This window comes from Phyllobates terribilis, unplaced genomic scaffold, assembly GCF_046119375.1.
Source record: "Phyllobates terribilis strain yellow unplaced genomic scaffold, ASM4611937v1 Scaffold_12__6_contigs__length_324123572, whole genome shotgun sequence".
NCBI lineage: Eukaryota > Metazoa > Chordata > Amphibia > Anura > Dendrobatidae > Phyllobates > Phyllobates terribilis.
Genome location: NW_027362772.1, coordinates 295,978,563 through 295,998,629, shown reverse-complemented (window position 1 = coordinate 295,998,629; position 20,067 = coordinate 295,978,563). Strand labels below are relative to the sequence as shown.

The 20,067-nt window shown below is 46.2% G+C and overlaps 1 protein-coding gene across 1 annotated transcript in view; it reads right to left on the bottom strand.

The window, feature by feature from the left end:
* LOC141172733 (nicotinamide N-methyltransferase-like) overlaps positions 1-20,067 on the bottom strand; it is a 90,105-nt gene that overhangs the window by 54,082 nt on the left and 15,956 nt on the right. Inside the window, exon 2 of the mRNA XM_073657204.1 lies at positions 3,585-3,792. Coding sequence (XP_073513305.1) covers positions 3,585-3,792 — 208 coding nt within the window. The remainder of the gene's footprint in view (positions 1-3,584; positions 3,793-20,067) is intronic.

Below are 20,067 nucleotides of genomic sequence, written 5' to 3'. Positions count from 1 at the left end.
GTGTTCCAGTACCATCAGCTGGTCCTCGGTAGTTCCATTGGCTCTTGTACCTTCTGCTACCCATCCAGGTTCCAGTACCGTCAGCTGGTTCTCGGCAGTCTCTTTGGCACGAGTATTCCCTCCTGCCCAGCCTGGTTCCAGCATGCTAGCTATTTCCGGGTAGTGTCAACGTCACTTTGCCTCCAATACGTTGTCCTGTCGTGTTGCGGTCGGGTTAGCCGACTCTATGGTGCCTGCAGTTTAGGTGACTCCTATGTGGGCTGCGGGATATGGCAATGAAGGCTGGTTCCATAGTGCCAATAGGACAAGCACCCCCTGTAGGACTGTGGGTTTTGGTAACTCCGGCCGGCTCGCGGCCTTGTAACTTTTTTTTTTCATGTGTACCTTCTGCTGCCTATCTGAGTTCCAGTACCATTAGCTGGTTCTTTGGAAGTCAATCTTGAATATGTCCCCCTGGTTCCAGTAACATCAGCTGGTTCCAGGCAGTGCCTTTGGCTTAGTTGCCTCCTTCTCGGTATCCGAGTTCCGCCAACATCTGCTGGTCCTTGGTAGTGCTTTCTGGCACAGGTACCTCCTGCTTAATAACCGGGTTCCAGTATGTAGCATCGGCATCTCTGCCCCCTGCCAGGCAGAGACGCCGTCCCACTCACCTCCTAGCTCCCCGCTCTGCGTTCTCCAGCGCTTCTCTTCCTGCTGCCTGCGCGCGCAGCTCCCCGGGCACTGTGCTTAGGGCGCGCGCATGCTCCCTCCCTCTTAAAGGGGCCGCACGCTCCATCCTAAGAAGTTCCCGGCCAATAGCCAAGGGCCCTCCCATATATAAGGCACCTCCTCCAATATGGAGGTGCCCAAGCAAAAGTTGTTGCACAGTGTTTCTTACCTCTGCTTCCGCCCTGAGGTCCCGCTGCTAGCCTGACTACCAGTCCTGCCTGCCAGCCTGTTACCTGCCTGTTACCTGCCTGTTACCTGCCCTGCCTGCCAGCCCATTCACCTGGGAGCACCTGCCTTTTACCTGCCTGTTACCTGCCTGTTACCTGCCGTGCAAGCCAGCCCGCACACCTGGGAGCACTTGCCTGTTACCTGCCAGTTACCTGCCTTTTACCTGCCATGCCTGCCGGTCCGCTCACCTGGGAGCACCTGCCTGTTACCTGCTTATTACCTGCCGTGCCTACCTGGAGGCTCCTGCCGTCACTTTCTGTGACCACCTGCCAGCCTACCTAGAGACTTCTGCTGTCACTTGCCGTGACCACCTGCCAGCCTACCTAGAGACTTCTGTCGTCACTTGCCGTATCTACCTGATAGCCTACCTGGAGGCTTCTGCTCGCCAGCCTGCCTGCTGTGCCCATCTGCAATTCCGGTCAGTCCCTGCCATCTAACCCATGGGAGTCACCTGCTCTCTTACAAGGTGGTCCCCAGAGTAGCACCTGGTCCCTCTACTTGGTCGCTCCCTGGTCACGGAGTCGTTAGCCGCCGTATGACTTAGGTCGGTCCGAGTTGATACTTAGTTACGCCCCTCTGGGTCCCTCCTTGCATCGCAGCACAGAGGTTCCACCACCCGGTTCCATAACAGAGTACCATCAGCTGGTCCTCGGCAGTTCCATTGGCTCTTGTACCTTCTGCTACCCATCCGGGTTCCAGTACTGTCAGCTGGTTCTCGGCAGTGTCTTTGGCATGGGTACTTCCTCCTGCCCAGCCTAGTTCCAGCACGCCAGCTGTTTACGCGTAGTGTCAACATCACTTTGCCTCCAATACGTTGTCCTGTTGTGTTGCGGTCAGGTTAGCCGACACTATAGTGCCTGCAGTTTAGGTGACTCCTATGTTGGCTGCAGGATATGGCAATGAAGGCTGGTTCCATAGTGTCAATAGGACAAGCACCCCCTGAAGAACTGTGGGTTTCAGTAACTCCGGACGGCTCGCGGCCTTGCAAATTTTTTTTCATGTGTACCTTCTGCTGCCTATCTGAGTTCCAGTACCATTAGCTGGTTCTTTGGAAGTCAATCTTGAATATGTCCCCCTGGGTTCCAGTAACATCAGCTGGTTCCAGGCAGTGCCTTTGGCTTAGGTGCCTCCTTCTTGGTATCCGAGTTCCATCCACGTCTGCTGGTCATTGGTAGTGCTTTGTGGCACAGGTACCTCCTGCTTAGTAACCGGGTTCCAGTACCATCAGCTGATCCTCGGTAGTTCTATTGGCTCTTGTACCTTCTGCTACCCATCCGGGTTCCAGTACCGTCAGCTGGTTCTCGGAAGTTCCTCAGCCTTCTTGTACCTTCTGCTACATTTCCAAGTTCAAGCTTTTTGAAATGGTTTTTGGTAATCACTCTGGATCTCCCTGACGACGATCCTGAAGACGACGACCCTGAAGTCCACCCTGAAGAAGACGACGACCCCGAAGACGACCACCCTGAAGACCACACCGAAGAAGATGAAGACCCCGAAGACGATGACCCTGAAGACAATCACCCTGAAGACCACCCCGAAGAAGAAGAAGACCCCGAAGATGACGACCCTGAAGACGACGACCATGAAGACCACCCCAAAGAAGACCAAGAAGATGACCCTGAAGAAGATGACCAAGAGGACAAAGAAAAAGAAGACAACCACCAAGATACAGAAGAACAAGAGACAGAAGACCAAGAAGCAGAAAAACATTAAGCATAAGACTAAAAATCAGAGCAAAAGATATTATCTAAATTATAAGCAGAAGAAGACTAAGCAGTGTATTGGGGTGAGTCCGTTTCTCCTTGTGGTGCCCCTGGAAAATTCCTGCTGCTGCAGGCCAAACTGAACGCGGACAAGTCCTGTTGTAAATCTTTTGTGACAGGCAGAACAGAAGGTGTAATCTTCAAACTTTTATAGATAACAACTCCAGGAATGCTTGTCACAAATAAGAATACGATGAAGAAGAAGAATATGAAGAAGATGAAGAAGTAGAATATGAAGAAGAATAATAGTTGAATAAGAAGAATATGAAGAATGTAAAAAAAAAGAATAATAGGAAGAAGGTGAAGTAGAAGAAGATGAATAAGGTGAAGAAGAAGTTGATGAAAAAGATGCTGCTGCTGAGTATGATGAAGGTTAACGTGTGGGAGAAGTAAAAAAGAAGGTGAAGAGCATGGAAGTAGTGAAACATCAATATCTGACCAAATATAAAAAAGCTTAACATAGTCAATATCTTTGTAACTCCGAACATCTTAAAAAAAATATTAATTCCATTTGATTGGGCTAAACCTCTATGCCTTTATTGTCTCCCCCACCTCCCCCAATACATTCTACATTATTCTTAGTTGTTTTCCTTCTTGTAGAATTAGCCTACAAGGAAAGAAAGGGTTTATTTTTATTTCGATATTTGTGTCCCATTGACTTGCATTGGTTTCCGGTATCGGAATCGGCGATATTTTTTGGGTATCGGTCCGATCCAATCCGATCCGATATTTCCCGATATCGGAAGGTATCGCTCAACACTAGTTGTGATTGTAAAATAAGGTAGACAAATGATTCACAATATTACTCTAAGACTGCAGTCATATCTTTTGTTCTGTAGGAACAATGACAGCGGAATTCTGTTAATTTTTGGACAAATACCTCACCTGTTTCCTTCTGTTTCTCTATGAAATTTTGTGGCATGACTCCAATCAAATGCTCCTGTACGTTCGTCCACCCATCTCTTCAGCTCAATGATGCAACTGTCTCTAGACTTCAGCACTATGATGTGTTTGAAGAAGTCACAGGCTGCAAACAGATGATAAACTATAGAACCCATACTGATATCAATCAAGATGTCTCCTGTAATATGATCTGCAAGAAAAAAGCCAAAATTTGAAATATTGGAGAGAGAGATTTTCATACTTTACATTTTAAAAATGCAGTCACTCTATTTTTGTTAATTAGCGCAGGTAAAGCTGATAGCTGCGGGCTGCAGTCCTCAGCTGTCCGCGTTATCTTGGCAGGTTATCAAAAATAAAGGAGTACCACTCAGTTTATTTTTTCATTATTTAAATAAATAATTAGAGTGTGGGGACAGCTCTATTTTTGATAACCAGCCAATATAAAGCTGACAGCTGGGGGCTGCACTAGTTATCAAAAGTAGAGGGGAACCCATGCCATTTTTTAAATTATTTATTTATTGTAAAGACCCCAGCTGGTGAATACTCTCATCAGTGAATGACTGCTCTCACTGCTATCAGCGAGACCAAGCATATGATGATGACAGTAGTACTCTTATCATCTGATGCCTGTGATCAGCAGTAACCTTTTCATCACCGGTAAGAGCTGCTGGTTCACACGCTTTCATCTGTGTGACCGCATGGGAACCGCAGCGCTCTGACCGGTGGTAACGAACTTACTATCGATCAGAGACGATGTTTCCTGTTACGTAGATAACAGGATGAGAAACGTTTGAAGTTCGGGCCCCCCATTCATTTGAATGGGGAACAGATTTGGGTTCGAGTTTGGGTACCGTTCTGATACTCTAACCAAACTTTTTTTAAATGTTCAGCCAAACCCAACAGGCCTGAACATCCACGGGTCCACCCATCACTACTTTAGGCCTTTTAGAGATCAGAACTGTTTACAATAAACATAATTTTGACCAGGGGTGCCCAAACTTTTACATTCCACTGTATATCCTATTTTTCCCTTTTTTTCATCTTTGACTTCTTTTACTTCTTTTTTTGTTGCAAAAAGTCCCACATTTTGCTAAATGGCTCCAAATTTGCTCCAAAATATCCAGTGCACTTATAATGTATAACATATATATATGCATGTATTTGAATATTTATTTAGTACATAGAAGCATACTGGTATGTAAAGCTGTATCTCAATTGGAGATAAACAAATATTTCAATATTCAGTTTGGGAAACAGTCTTCGAATTTGCAATTTTCTCTAATTTATTCATCGAATATTTTCCAAACATTGCCGAACCCCATTGGATTCAATGCATACATGTAAGGGGGATGAACGCCACCACCCCTTTAAGAAGGACTTTTCCCTGTTATTATTCCCATGTGCAGCAGTAGTTGTCCCTGTATGAGTGTAATGTCTAATGTAATGTTGATGCTTTTATGTGTTCTTCCTGTACACAGTGAGCTTAGAGACAGGAGACAGGAAGTCAAGGGGCAGTGTCTGGGTGGCCATGCCCAGGACAAGGTGTCAGAGAAGAGCTCCAGAGAAAGGGAGCTTGTGTGAAGACGGGGGTGTTCCCGCAAAGAAGGAGTCGAGGCAGTGGGGCCTTAAGCCCACAAGTGAGGACCTGCTTGTGACAGGTCGGGACCGAGGACAGGTCGAGGCAGTGGGGCCGTAAGCCCTTGAGTAAATACCAGTGATGGTGTAAAATGCACTCAGAGAAGAGGTCAGTACATGAGACATCAAGGGTCCATGTGAGTACCAGAGAGTCCGGCAGCCAGAGACCTGAGCCAGGGTTAGAAGGTGCGCGGATCCGAGAACAGAGACTAGGCACTAAGCAGAGTCCGGCAGCCATAGACCCAGGCCAGGGTTAGAAGGTGTGCGGGAGAGAGATAGAGTGCCAACAGCCCTCAGCAGGAGCTGAGGACCGAACAGAGGCTGTGGAAAAGGGATGTACATATATATCTATATCCAAGTAGCACAGCGAGAGAGAACAGGAACTGTGGAAAAGAGATAGGAGCCTTATCCGAGTAGCACAGCTTCCCTAGGACAAGCGGCAACCAGGACAGAGGGTGTGCTCAAGGTGAAAGTCTGTCTGCAATGATAAACAGAGTCGGAAGGTAGAGAAATGGCTTATTGTCCCTACATAAGACCTGGGCCTGAGAATATCTGCTGCACCTGCCTGTACACTGCAATCTGTCATTAAAGTTGGTTTTATTTAAAAGCATTGTCTCCGTCTGTTTATTCATGTGCGAGGTGCCGGGGTGCTCGCTGAAGGTTGCTCAGTAGACTCACCCATGACTACCAACCCGTGCCACCTCGTTACATACAGAACACCTTCAAACGGGTCCAAAAGCTGCCAAAACACATCAAATTACGGGAAGACACCAGGAAACTGCCGTCAATAGACCCAGAGTACAAGTAGTATAACTAATATTATTTATTATTATAGCACCATTTATTCCATGGAGCTTTACATTTGAAAAGGGGTCAGCGACTGGTACAAGAGGAGAGAGGACCCTGCCTGCAAGGGCGCTCAAACAATCTACAAGTGATGGGTGAGACTACAGTAGGTGAGGGTACAGCTGGTTGTGCAGCGGTATCTTGCTGGCAGCCTTTTGTTAGCGGTTAGCTGATGTTGGTTAATACTACTCCCACCTCCCTTTAAATATCCACATGATCCATCAGCTGACTGCCAGTTATAGTTTATTCTCTACTGACCTCTTGAAGGACCCAGTCTCTGGAGAATCTGTGGTGTTCATTGTAATTGCAGAGGTGAAGTTTTTTGTTGGAGAGATAAGTGTATTTTATGTTGTTATCTTCCTATTGGTTGTCTTCCCTTCCTTGTGTTGTCCTATTATAGTGGTGAGACTAGTGTCTCACTGGCCTGCACACTAGCCAGGTTAAGTTCAGGGCCAGCAAGAGCTTAGGCATGTGACTGCGCACGGGAGAAGGACCCATCCAGGGATGATAAAGAGGAGCTTAGAGATAAACACAGGTTGGTGCCAGGAGGTGTCCCTTCCCTTGTTCCCTACCGCTAGGGCCCTCATTCCCCCTCTATCTCACATTGCATCCATGTGTTGATACTGGCACTTTTTGCTAAGAGTTGTATTTAGCTCGGTGAAAGGACTGGCATAGAGGGAAACCGTATCTACCCTTGGTGTAATTTCTCCCAGGAAGTACTCTAATGCAGCTTGTTGCAGAAGCAATGGCAGCCCGTCCAACATCAACTCGCACTTGTCAGTGGTGCTCGGACACACAAACATCTTTCTTAGTGCATTTTAGTTCATGAATACATAGTTGGACAATGGCCTGATCTGCAATGCGGTTTAAGAAATAACATGCATAAGCATGTCCAATCCACATTAAAAAAGCAGCCATAGAGTGTCCGGGAACCTTCCCTCACACTTTTCTTAGCCAGGGCTGCTTCTCGGAAGGGTTGGATGGGCCCACCAGAGAACCAGAGACTCCTCTGGCGGGCCCTGGCTTCTCCTTCAGGAGAGTTCATAGTGCCAAAGTGAGGCCATGATGATGATAGAGACCACCATCTGCCTAGTTTTCTGTTACTTGGAATGAAAGCGCAAGTATGCAGCCAGCCACCCACCCACAGGCCGCAACACTAAACTGCCAGATTTCTGGGCAGCTGCTTGCACTTGAAATATGGCCTTTTAGGCTCATGGAGGCGGAAGCTTTTCACAACCTCATGCCGGCGGCGGCCGGGTGTCCATACTTGGTCCACAGCCGCCACTGTTTCTCCCGCTGTCATTTCCGCCTTCCACAAGCACGGGTCCCACAACATCACCCATGCAATCCCCAGTGCACTTACTGGGAAGGACCGCCTAACCAGAAACACGTGGACAGGTAAATGTTGCCAGGGATGGTACGGAGCCAGTCCACAGCTTTTTTTGCTGAGTTGAATTTCACCACAGCCATATTCTTTAGATTGGTGAAAGGACTTGGGAAACCATATCTACCCAGCTGTCATTTCTCCCAGGAAGTCCCCTAAAGTTGCTTTCACTTGAAATGTGGCCTTTTAGGCTCGTGGAGGCAGAAGCTTTTTACAACCTCATGCCGGCGGCGGGCAGGTATCCATACTTGGTCCCCAGCCGCCTTTATTTTTCCCGGTATCATCTCCACCTTCCACAAGCACGGGTCCCACAACATTACCCGTGCCCTCCCTAGTGCACTTACTGGGAAGGAGTGCCTACCCACAAACACGTGGATCAGTGAATGTGGCCAGGGACGGTACGGAGCCAGTCCACAGCTTTTTTTGATGAGAGTTGTATTTAGCTCAGTGAAAGGACTGGCATAGAGGGAAACCGTATCTACTCTGGGTGTCATTTCTCCGTCACCAGGTTCCGCCCATTGTCACATATGACCATGCCTGGCTGTATGTTCAGCAGTGAGAGCCACAGATCAGGCTGCTGTGTTACAGTTTTCAACAACTCTGCGCGGCTTGTCAATTAAGCATTAAGCATGTTATCTTCAGCACAGCCTGTTGCCGCTTGGCCAGGGCAGTGCTGCACTGCTGTCAGCTGGTGACTGATGTGGTCATTTCAGAGATGAAGGAGGAGGAGCAAGAGCTGAACAATGTGATTACATTGAGGTTAAATTGGTGACGCTGTTTTTTATACTAAAGAAAGATTTTATTGTTTTATTTTTTAAGTTATTTTTTAAGACAAATGCATTCACCGGGAAAATGTCATTTTAACATTTTACAACCTTATCTGACAATGTGGTGTGTGACACATCATCAGACACATCCTGTTTTATTTATGATGAAGGGACTATTACGCCCACGGTGACAGACCGACTAGGTTTAGGATGGCTCAAGTCAAACAAAGAAAAGCAAAATCTTTTATCCTCTGGTTGAAATCTGATACCAGAGCTACTGTTTTTAAAACAGATGACATAGCGTACGAGTTCAAAAAATACTATGAGTCATTATACAATCTAGGCGCGCAATCTCAATAACTCAATAGAGATAAAAAAGATAAAATCCAAAATTTCCTTAAGACAATTTCTCTCCCACAGATCACTGAGTCTGAGATAAATACCCTGTGCTCCCCGATCACAGAAAAAGAGGTTGCCGATGTGGTGGCTTCTGCACCTAAGAATAAATCTCCTGGACCAGATGGATTCTTCTCTTTCTATTATAATGTGTTTGGCCAAACCCTTCGCCCTTTTCTAGTGAGACTAAACAACGAAGCTCTCAATGCCATTCCCTTCCACCCACAAACACTCTCAGCCAAAATCTCTATAATTCCAAAAGACGGAAAAGATTATACGTTATGCAACAGTTACAGGCCCATATCTCTGTTAAATACGGATCTAAATCTGCTTGCTAAAATCTTAGCTAATAGGCTGAGAACTCTACTTACAGACATTATAAATGTAGACCAAGTTGGTTTTGTCCCGAGCAGAGAAGGAAAAGACAACATTCAATTAATTCAGTATTCTAAGACTTCATCTTTGCGATTAATTCTGCTAGGAAAGGATGCAGAAAAAGCGTTCGATTGCGTTCACTGGCTATACATGCGAGAGGCGCTGGCAGCTTTCAATATTCCCGAACAATTTATAGAGGCTATCTTTTCAATGTATAGCGAACCAACTGCGAAAGTTCTAGCAAATAAAAATTTGTCTGTATCATTTATTATTTCAAATGGAACCAGTCAGGGATGCCCACTCTCTCCTCTACTCTTTATTATCACCTTAGAAACTTTTTTTTAAGGGAGGAGGAGAAAATTGTGGGCATCAAATGCACTGGTACGGAGCATAAGGTAGCAGCTTATGCAGACGATCTTATAATATTGCTTTCTAACCCAAAAATGGCTGTTCCAATTATCGTAGAGTTATTTGATGATTTTGGTGCTCTTTCTAATTTCAAAGTAAACCTTAATAAGTCACAAATTCTTAATATAAACATCCCTGAATGTCAAAAAACCCAACTGGCAGCTGAGTCTCCTTTTAATTGGTCCCTCCCCTCTATTCGCTTCCTAGGAGTCATGATCTCACCAAATTTACAAGAACTCTTTAAACTCAACTTTCCTCCATTGTTACAAAGCATCACTAAACTCACACCCAAGTGGAACACCTCCAATATATCCTAGTTAGGTAGGAAAAATCTAATAAAAAGCATAATCTGGCCTAAAATAACCTATTTAATACAAGCCATTCCTATCCACCTTCCTAAATCTTTTTTCATGGATACCCAAAAACTACTCAGACTTTTTCTTTGGCATAACCAAAAACCCAGAATAGCACCGCAAATATTATCTCTCCCACATCATGAAGGTGGCATCGATCTCCCAGATCTAAGAGTGCTACAACATGTCACTCATCTTCAAAGAATCGTAGAATGGATCAGATGCTCACCACAAAAAAAATGGATTGGAGTAGAAGTAGCAAATCTTGAATACCCTCTCAGACAACTTATTTTTCCCGCCGCGAACAATATTAAATCAACTGTAATTAAAAATCCATTCAGCGCCACAACTTATAAAATTTGGTTGAGATCAAAGATCAGGCAACTCTGTTCTCCATTCCCTTCCCCCTTCTTCAAATAAGAGATCTTACACTTTCCCCCTCTCCTATCCATAATGCCACTATACATAATTCAATACGCAACTCAACCACAACACTTCAAGGTATCACTGATAGTGGAACCATTCCTACTAACTCTGAACTTAACCATCTTCTAGGTACAACTCTCTTCCACTCCCTTATTTACCAAAAATGTATATCAAATCTTAAATCTTTATTTAAAACTCCCAACTACAATAGAGAATTGACGGAATTTGAAACTCTCATTGCAGCAAAAATTCCTAGAAAAAAAACATTATCCACTCTACAAAAACTATTAACCTCTGCCCATACCACAGGAAAACTCCCTTTCATTTCAAAATGGGAACAAGACCTGAACAGATCCCTCTCCCCTTCTGAGATAAAAAAAAAAATACTGGTAGCCCCGAGATCTATTTCTAGATGTATCAGAATTCAAGAGAATAGCTAAAAAGTTCTTTCCAGATGGTATATGACTCCTTCAAAACTCCAAAAATGTAACAAAGAACTTAATCCTAACTGTTGGAGATGTTCCTCTGAGGTGGGCACTATGCTACATATGTGGTGGAACTGCCTAAATATTAAACCCTTTTGGGCGGAAATTATCCATATGGTAAACAAAATTTTAAATTTGAAACTTCCTGTTTCACCAGAAGTTTGTTTGCTTTCCCTGTTTCCAGACAATACTCCTAAAGCAAAACAAACACTTCATAGACAGCTACTTGCCTCTGCTAAGATCTTAAGGCCCCGTCACACTTAGCGACGCTGCAACGATCCCGACAACGATACGACCTGTCAGGGATCGTTGCTGCATCGCTATGTGATCGCTGGTGAACTGTCAAACAGGCAGGCTCACCAACGATCAGGGGAGCAGCGACATTGTGGAAAGAATCTTTTCACGATGTCCTGCTCCTGGTTACCAGCCTGCTGAAGCAGGAGCAGGCTGGTAACCATGGTAAACATCGGGTTACTAGGGGCACACGCGCACCTAGTAACCTGATGTTTATCATGGTTACCACTCTGCTACAGTGAGTGGGAGGTTACCGCTCACTTTAGCAGGCTCGTTACCATGATAAATATCGGGTTACTAGGGGCACACGTGCCCCTAGTAACCCGTTGTTTATCATGGTTACCACTCAGCTATAGTGAGCGGGAGGTTACCGCTCACTTTAGCAGGCTCGTAACCATGATAAACAACGGGTTACTAGGTGCGCGTGTGCCCCTAGTAACCCGATGTTTATCATGGTTACCAGCCTGATCGCTGCTCCCGCTGGTCACACACAGCGATGTGTGCAGACCAGCGGGAGGGAAATGACCAAAAAATGGTCCAGGACACTTTGCAGCGATCAGCGACCTCACAGCAGGGGCCTGATCGCTGAAAAGTGTCACACATAGCGACATCGCTGGTGAGGTCGCTGTTGCATCACCAAAACCGTGACACAGCAGCGATCTCGCTAGCGATCTTGCTATGTGAGACGGGGGCTATAGTGCCCACCATGTGGAAATCTGATAAAACTCCATCTATTTTTCTTTGGAAAGCTAAAGTAGAGAAAATATACAGACTGGAAGAAAAGAAGCATAAAAAATTCATAGAGATCCATAGCGCAAATACCTTTGACACCACAACATTAACCCTAGACAACTCGGACCACTAACCTTTATTCCTTCCCCCTCTAATCCCCATACTTCCTGTTAGCCTTCCCCTCCCCCTTTCCTATCTTTACCCCACCTCCCCTTAATCTGGATTTCTGTTACCTCTTTTATGTTACGGTAATAGACATATTCTACAAGAGAACTGTTACTTTCTTAAATGATGTTAAATATGACTAATGATTGAATTTGATTACTTTAAATCCCATCCCTAGCACTCCTCTGTCTCTGTTCAACCCCCTTTGTAACCATTTTTGGAAAAATCCGATTTTCTGTTTGTTTTCTCTTTATGCTATGTAATATAACTTGTCAAACTGTTTATCAAATGACGTTATATGTATTTCTAACCATTACTCCTTTACAAAACTTCAATAAAAAGATGTTTAAAAGAAAAAAAAGAAAGGAGAGAGTCTGCTATACAGTTATAGGGTATGCAGTGAGTCCAACGGCTGACCAATTTTAGGAAAAACCCCACTAAGAATTTAAAGACACATAGAGCAGGGCCACAGTAACAAGTATAACATGTTCCCATTAGAAAGGAGAGAGTCTGCTCTACAGTTATAGGGAATGCAGTGAGTCCAACGGCAGACCTATTTTAGGAAAAACCCCACTAAGAATTTAAAGACACATAGAGCAGGGCCACAGTAACAACAAATTCCCATTAGAAAGGAGAGAGTCACCCATAGTGTTGGCCGATGCAGTGAATGCAAGGGCTGACAAAAATTTGGAGGCACTTCAATGCCCCTTGGAAAAGACGTGGAGGAGAGCCTCATAAAAAAATGTTCCCATTAGAAAGGAGAGAGTCACCCATAGTGTTGGCCAATGCAGTGAATGCAAGGGCTGACAAAAATTTGGAGGCACTTCAATGCCCCTTGGAAAAGATGTGGAGGAGAGCCTCATAAAAAAATGTTCCCATTAGAAAGGAGAGAGTCACCCATAGTGTTGGCCGATGCAGTGAATGCAAGGGCTGACAAAAATTTGGAGGCACTTCAATGCCCCTTGGAAAAGACGTGGAGGAGAGCCTCATAAAAAAATGTTCCCATTAGAAAGGAGCGGGCCTCCTATACTTGTAATACCCATGCACTAAGTGTATGGGCTGACAAACATTTACCACTGGGGTGTATACATGAACATACTGTATAAAAAATTTTTTTTGCGGATATCATAAACACCCTTTAAAAAAAATATGTGGGTGTTGCATCACGGACCACGGTCACCTTGGTGATTTGGTGGTGATGGAGGAGGACAAGAGCAAACAGCCAAAATCAGGAAGCGTACACCCATGTGTGGGTGTGAAAAGGTGCATGGGAATACACCTCTCAAGAAAAGACACTGGATTTGATTTTGTGTTATGCTGCTATCATTCGGTGGTGTTGAGAAGTCTGGCCCAATCCAGCCCTTTTTCATTTTTATAAGAGTCAGCATGTCAGCATTTCAGTTGACAGGCGGATGCGCTTATCAGTTAAAATTCCACCAGCGACACTAAAAACACGCCCTGATAAAACGCTGGCGGCAGGGCAGGCCAGAACCTCCAAGGCACAGAAAGCCAGTTCATTCCACGTATCCAGCTTGGATACCCAATAATTATAAGGCACAGAGGAATCACGGAGGACGTTAGTACGTTCGGCAAGGTACTCCCTCAGTATCTTCCAAAACTTTGCACTCCTTGTGAGAGTACCCCACGCCTCAGGGCCTGTGTGATGGGAGTGTCTGAGAAAACTCTCCCAGAACTTTGACAGTGTTCCCCTGCCTCTGCTGGATTGGAGTTGTGTCCCTCTTGCCTGTACTCCTTCATTGTCCAACGAAGTGTGCCCTCTGCCGCCAGCGTTTTCAGATGGGAATTTTTTTAATAGTTCCGCAACAAGGGCCTTCTGGTACAGCCCCATTTTTGTAGACCTGTCCGACTCAGGAATAAGAGATATAAAGTTCTCCTTGTAGCGTGGGTCTAGAAGTGTCACCAACCAGTAAAGACTGTCACTCAAAATTTTGAGAACGCGAGGGTCATGGGAAAGGCAGCGTAACATAAACTCAGCCATGCGTGCCAGACTACTAACAGGCAAGACTTCCGGTTCCTCACCAAGAAGATGACTGACCATGCTCTCTTCCTCCTCCTCTCTGTCTTCTGGCTATCCACGCTGAACAGATGGTATGACAGCTGTGCCGGTAGTACTGTCTATAGTGCATGAAACTAACTCCTGTCCTTCCTCATCCTCCTACTCTTCCTCATTGTCACCCAATCCACTTTGGGATGAGATGAGGCTTGGCTGTGTGTAATCACCCTGTATGGTTGCTTGCTCCATCTCATCATGCTCCGCCTGCAATGCATCCTCTTTGATTGTGAGCAGAGAGCGTTTCAGAAGACAGAGAAGTGGGATGGTGACTCTAATTATGGTGTCATCGCCGCTCACCATCTTGGTGGAGACCTCAAAGTTTTGGAGGATGGTGCATATGCCTGACATCCATGTCCACTCCTGATGTCTTATGTGTGGAGTCTGAACTGAATACCGATGGCCTTGCTGATGCTGGTACTCAACAACTGCCCTCTTCTGCTCACAAATCCTTCCCAACATCTGCAGTGTAGAGTTCCAATGCGTGGGGACATCACACAACAGTCGGTGTGCCGGAAGCTGCAAACGCTGCTGAAACACGGCAAGGGCGGCAGAAGCTGTAGCTTACTTTCTAAAATGGGCACACAGGCAGCGTACTTTAACAAGCAGATCCGGAAGCTCTGGATAGGATTTGAGAAACCGCTGAACCATGAGGTTAAGCACATGGGCCAGGCATGGTACGTGTTTGAGCTTGCCTCGCCTCAGAGCTGCCACCATGTTCCGCCTAGTGTCAGACACGACCATGCCTGGCTGTAGGCTCAGCGGTGTGAGCCACAGATTTGCATGCTCTTTCAGAGCTGTCCACAACTCTTCAGCATTGTGCGGTTTGTCACCTAAGCATATTAGCTTCAGCACAGCCTGTTGCCACTTGGCCGAGGCAGTGCTGCAGTGCTTCCAGCTTGTGACTGATATGGTCATTTCGGAGATGGAGGCTGAAGAGGAGGAGGAGGCTGAGGAGGATGAGGTGTAGGAGCTGTAGACCATGGGGGCAACCCTGTTTGACCTAGCACCTGCAATCCTTGGTGTCGGGAGGACGTCTTCTGTCCCAAGGTCTGACTGGGTCCCGGCTTCCACTATGTTAACCCAGTGTGCCATCAGCGATATGTACTGTCCCTCTCACAAGCACTTGTCCACGTGTCCGTGGTTAGGTGGACTTTCCCGGTAACTGCGTTGTTGAGGACACGGTTAATGTTTTGGGACACGTGCTTGAGTAATGCGGGGATGGCACACCGGGAGAAATAGTGGCGGTTGGGTACCGAGTACCAAGGGACGGTCGCCGCCATTAGTTAGCAGAATGCTTCCATCTCCACAAGCCTAAAAGGCAAGATTTTGAGCATAAGCAGTCGTAAAATGTGAGAATTTAGTAGTGTGGCCTTTGGGGCATTGGCTGCATATTTGCGCTTGCGTTCCAAGGACTGGGGTATGGACAACTGAACGCTGCACTGGGACAAGGACATGGACGTTCTTCCTGATGCTGCTACTTGAGAGTGCGCAATGACAGGTGCAGGGCAGGAGGCATTTTTGCATGCACCATGGACAGGGGATTGGCTTGCATGCACAACAGCGGAAGAGCAATGGCGCCATCTGTAGACACTGTTGCTGGACCCTGGGGTTCGGCCCACAAAGTGGGGTGCTTTGCTGCCATGAGCCTGATCATGCTGGTGGGGGTCAGGCTGGTCGTTTTGCCACCCCTGCTGATGCTGCCCTGGCAAGTGGTGCAAATGGCCTTTTTGGGGTTATTGGCGAGTCTTTAAAAAACAACCAAACATAACAGTTGAACTGGCAACTTCCTTCATGTTGGTGTTATGGGGAACGTTTGCCTGCCTTCTGTCTGCGGCCACCACACTGCTTCTTCATGCCTGTTGGGGTGCTGTGCCTCCCTTCCCCTGTGTGCTGCTGTCCTCGCTCTGCATGTCCTCCTGCCAGGTTGGGTCAGTTGCTATATCATCCACCACCTCGTCTTCCACTTACGCACCCTGGTCCTCCTCCTGACTTCCTGGCATTTGTGTCTCATCATCGTCCACCTCTTGTGGCACTTTCCCACCGTCACCTTCGTGTGACCGTGGCTGCTCAAATATTTTGCCATCACTACACGCGATCTCCTCTTGCCCCGCTTCAAGTGGACCAGGCGAGAGGCCCGAATCTATAAATGGAAAAGTGAAAGCTCTTCAGAGTGTCCAAGTGTGGGATCAGTTGTCTCCTGGCACTCGGCATGGTGGGAGAAAGGAGAATCAGGGTGAGGAATATGCGGTGAAGACTCACGGTTACTGAGACTTGACCATGTGGAAGACAGGGTGGTAGTGGTGGTGGTGGCTAAGTGACTGGAAGCATTATCCACTATCCAACCAACAACCTTTTGACACTGCTCTGGGTTCAATAGTGGTGTGCTGCGGTCCCCTAGAAATTGGGACAGGAAGGTCAGGTGAGAAGATGTGGGTGTTTGTTGTGGCACAATTTCAGCTTGCCCACAGCCTTGTCCTCGGCCTCTGCATGCACCATTACCATCACATCCAGTTCCCCGTCCCTTGCCACGTGCCTTGCGCATTTTTAAATGGAGGACAGTATCTTCCACGCTCACTACAAATGACTGAGCTTGGAGTGAATTTATATGTGATCCGTGTGACGGAGAAAAAAGAGTTTTAAATACCTGGCCTGTAGGTAAGTAGTTTGAACAGCAAACTGCTGTGAATTGCTTCACTGACACACTAAAGGATATTTTTAATGGAGGCCAGAAATGGCAGTATTTTCTGACAATGTATATGTGATCCCTATGATGGAGAAAACAGAGTTTTAAATACCTGGCCTGTAGGTAAGTAGTTTGAGCAGCAAACTGGTGTGAATTGCTTCACTGCCACACAGAAAGAAATTTTTAATGGAGGCCAGACATGGCAGTATTTTCAGACAACGTATATGTGAGCCATGTGATGGAGAAAACACACTTTTAAATAGCTGGATTTCTAGCGCTGTAATATGGAAAGGACCTGGCTGTATTCTGCAGTGCCAACAAGCAAATGGCGCAGAAAAACAGTGTTCTCTGGATTGCTTTTTAAGCAAATAATGAGGATTAAGATCCAAAAAAAAGTATTCCTGGCCCCTGAGACTTGGGCCTTTGTATAGAAATATCTAACAGCAGTAGAAGGCAGAATTGGAATGGAGCCTCTTGTCCTATGTGCACTGCAGTCTGTTATATACCCTGCCTGCCTATATACACAGCCTGCCTGATATCTCTGAAGATGGATTAGTTAGTCCTCAAAAGGACTGTTTGTTAAGATGGATATGTGTAATGTATGTTTTTTCTCCCTACACTACCTAATACACAAGCAAATCTCTCCCTGACACAGCAGCACCTCTCCCTACACTGTCTATTTCCGAAGTTACTGTGACGAACATGGCGGCGCCAGGTCTAATATAGACCCGATCACGCTATGCGGCCAGCCAATCACTGTAATGCCACAACCAACATGGCTACAGCATTACAGTGAATGGCAGGCAATCCCTGCATGTTGATTGGCACTCTAAAGAGCGCCAAACATGCAGGGAGGAGACCTGAGCTCCCACCGAGCAACCCTGGAAATACTCGGCGAGCGCCGAGCATCTCGAGCAGTGAGATGTTCGGGCGAACACCGAGCAGTAGCGAACATGCTCGCTCATCACTAACAGGGACCATATGGCTTGCCTATGGTTGAGACTATTGATGAGCGAGCACTAAAATGCTCGGGTGCTCGTTGTTCAGGTTGAGAAAATTGGAATGCTCGAGTGCTCGGTCCGAGCAACGAGCCCAGTGTAAGTCTTTGGGAAACTTGAGCATTTTTCTGGCGGAGGTCGGCAGAGGGCCTAAAAATTGCCCAAATCAATGCAAACAGTGCTCAAATGACATGAGAACAGCATGGGGAAGACTCCCAGGTCACTGCTGTCAACAATGTTGTCAGAGGTATTACGCCACTTTACGGACTCACAATAAAACATACAAAAACTAAACCAAAATGTATTTTCCTGGGAAATATGTTAAGGAACATCTTTTCCTGGGTAATGACTTGTATATAAGGCAAAATAAATATACAAAACAAAAATGCTCCCCGACACCTTGGGCTATGTTCACAAGTAGCGTTTTTGATGCATTTTTGCATTGCTTTCAACAGTGAAAAATGCATTCACCGAGAAATGTAATTTTAACATTTTACAACCTTATCTGGCCATGTGGTGTGTGAAACATCATCAGACACATCCTGTGTCATTTATGAAGGAGGGACTCTGAAAGTCACAAACATTATTTTTACAGCCTTACTATTCTTAAAGGGCCAGCAGTCGGCTAAGCTTTGTTGTTCCCATTATTAACGAGTGGGTCTCCTATACTGTTTTTGCGTATGCAGTGACTACAAGGGCTGCCAAAAATTCGGACGCAACCCAATACCCCTTTGAAGAGACATGGAGGAGGGTCTCAGTAAAAAAAATGTTCCCATAATGAAGGAATGGGTCCCCTATAGTGGTAATGCCCATGCAGTGACTGCAATGGCTTCCAAAATTTGGGAAAAACCACAATAATAATTTATAGACACATAGAGCTGGGCCAGAGTAATGAGTATGACATGTTCCCATTAGAAAGCAGAGAGTATGCTACACAGTTATAGGGTATGCAGTGAGTCCAACGGCTCCCAAAATTTAGGAAAAACCCCATTATCAATTTAAAGACACATAGAGCTGGGTGACAGTAACGAGTACGACATGTTCCCATTAAAAAGGAGTGGATTTCCCATACTGTTTGCCTAAGGAATGAATGCAAGGGCTGTAAAAAATTTGGAGGAACACCAATTTCCCTTGCAAGAGACGTAGAGGTCGGAGGGCCTCGTGAAAACAATGTTCCCATTATTAGGAAGTGGGTCTCTCATACTGTTTGCCTATGCAGTGAATGCATTCGTTGCCAACAATTTGGAGGAACTCCAATGTCCCTTGCAAGAAACATAGAAGTCGGAGGGCAGGGCCAGCGTCATCACCGGGCGCACCCAGGCAAGTACCGGGGCCCTTAGCAGGCAGGGGGGCCCACTCGCCATCAGGCACCCCGTCACGCTATGGGACCCGTGAGTGGAGGAGAGTGGTGTCAGCGCCCACTCCCCCCCCGCTTGCTCAGGGCCCCGGCAGCCAGCGAAACAATACTTACCTCTCCCGGCGCCTCCGTAGCAGCTCCGGTGTGTTCCGCGGCTGGGGTATTATAAGGGGGGAACAGCCAGCTTAGGGCATTACTTGGGGGAAACAGCCTGCATGGAGCATTATATGGGGGCCAGTATTCCGTATGGAGCGTTATATGGGGGCCAGTATCCTGTATGGAGCTTTATGTAGGGGCCACTATCCTGTATGGAGCATTTTTTGGGGGCCAGTATCCTGTATGGAGCGTTATACAGGGGCCAGTATTCTGTATGGAGCGATCCGCCGGTTTCTGAGCTTTTGTAGAATTTACAATAGATATCTCTCATGTAATGTAAGAAGTGAAATCTTCGGCATTGTACTATATACATATTTCTCTGCAGTATCTGTGCATCATGAATCGTGGTATGTGTTAAAGGGGCCCACTGAGACTCTTTCGCCCAGGGCACACAAAAACCTGGAGCCGGCCCCGTCGGAGGGCCTCCTCAAAAAAATGCTTCAATTATAGGAAGTGGGTCTCCCATACTGTTTTCCTATGCAGTGAATGCAATGGTTGTCAAAAATTTGGAGGAACTCCATTGTCCCTTGCAAGAGATGTGGAGGTCAGAAGACCTCCTTAAAAAAATGCTCCCATTACTAGGAAGTGGGTCTCCCATAATGTTTTCCTATGCAGTGAATGCAACGGCTGCTAAACATTTGGAGGAACTCCAATGTTCCTTGCAAGAAACGTAGAGGTCAGAGGGCCTCCTCAAAAAAATACTCCCATTATTAGGAAGTGGGTCTCCCATACTGTTTTCCTGTGCAGTGAATGCAATGGTTGTCAAAAATTTGGAGGAACTTCAATGTCCCTTGCAAGAGATGTGGAGGTCGGAAGACCTCCTTAAAAAATACTTCCATTACTAGGAAGTGGGTCTCCCATAATGTTTTCGTATGCAGTGAATGTAACGGCTGCCAAAAATTTGGAGGAAGTCCAATGTTCCCTGCAAGAA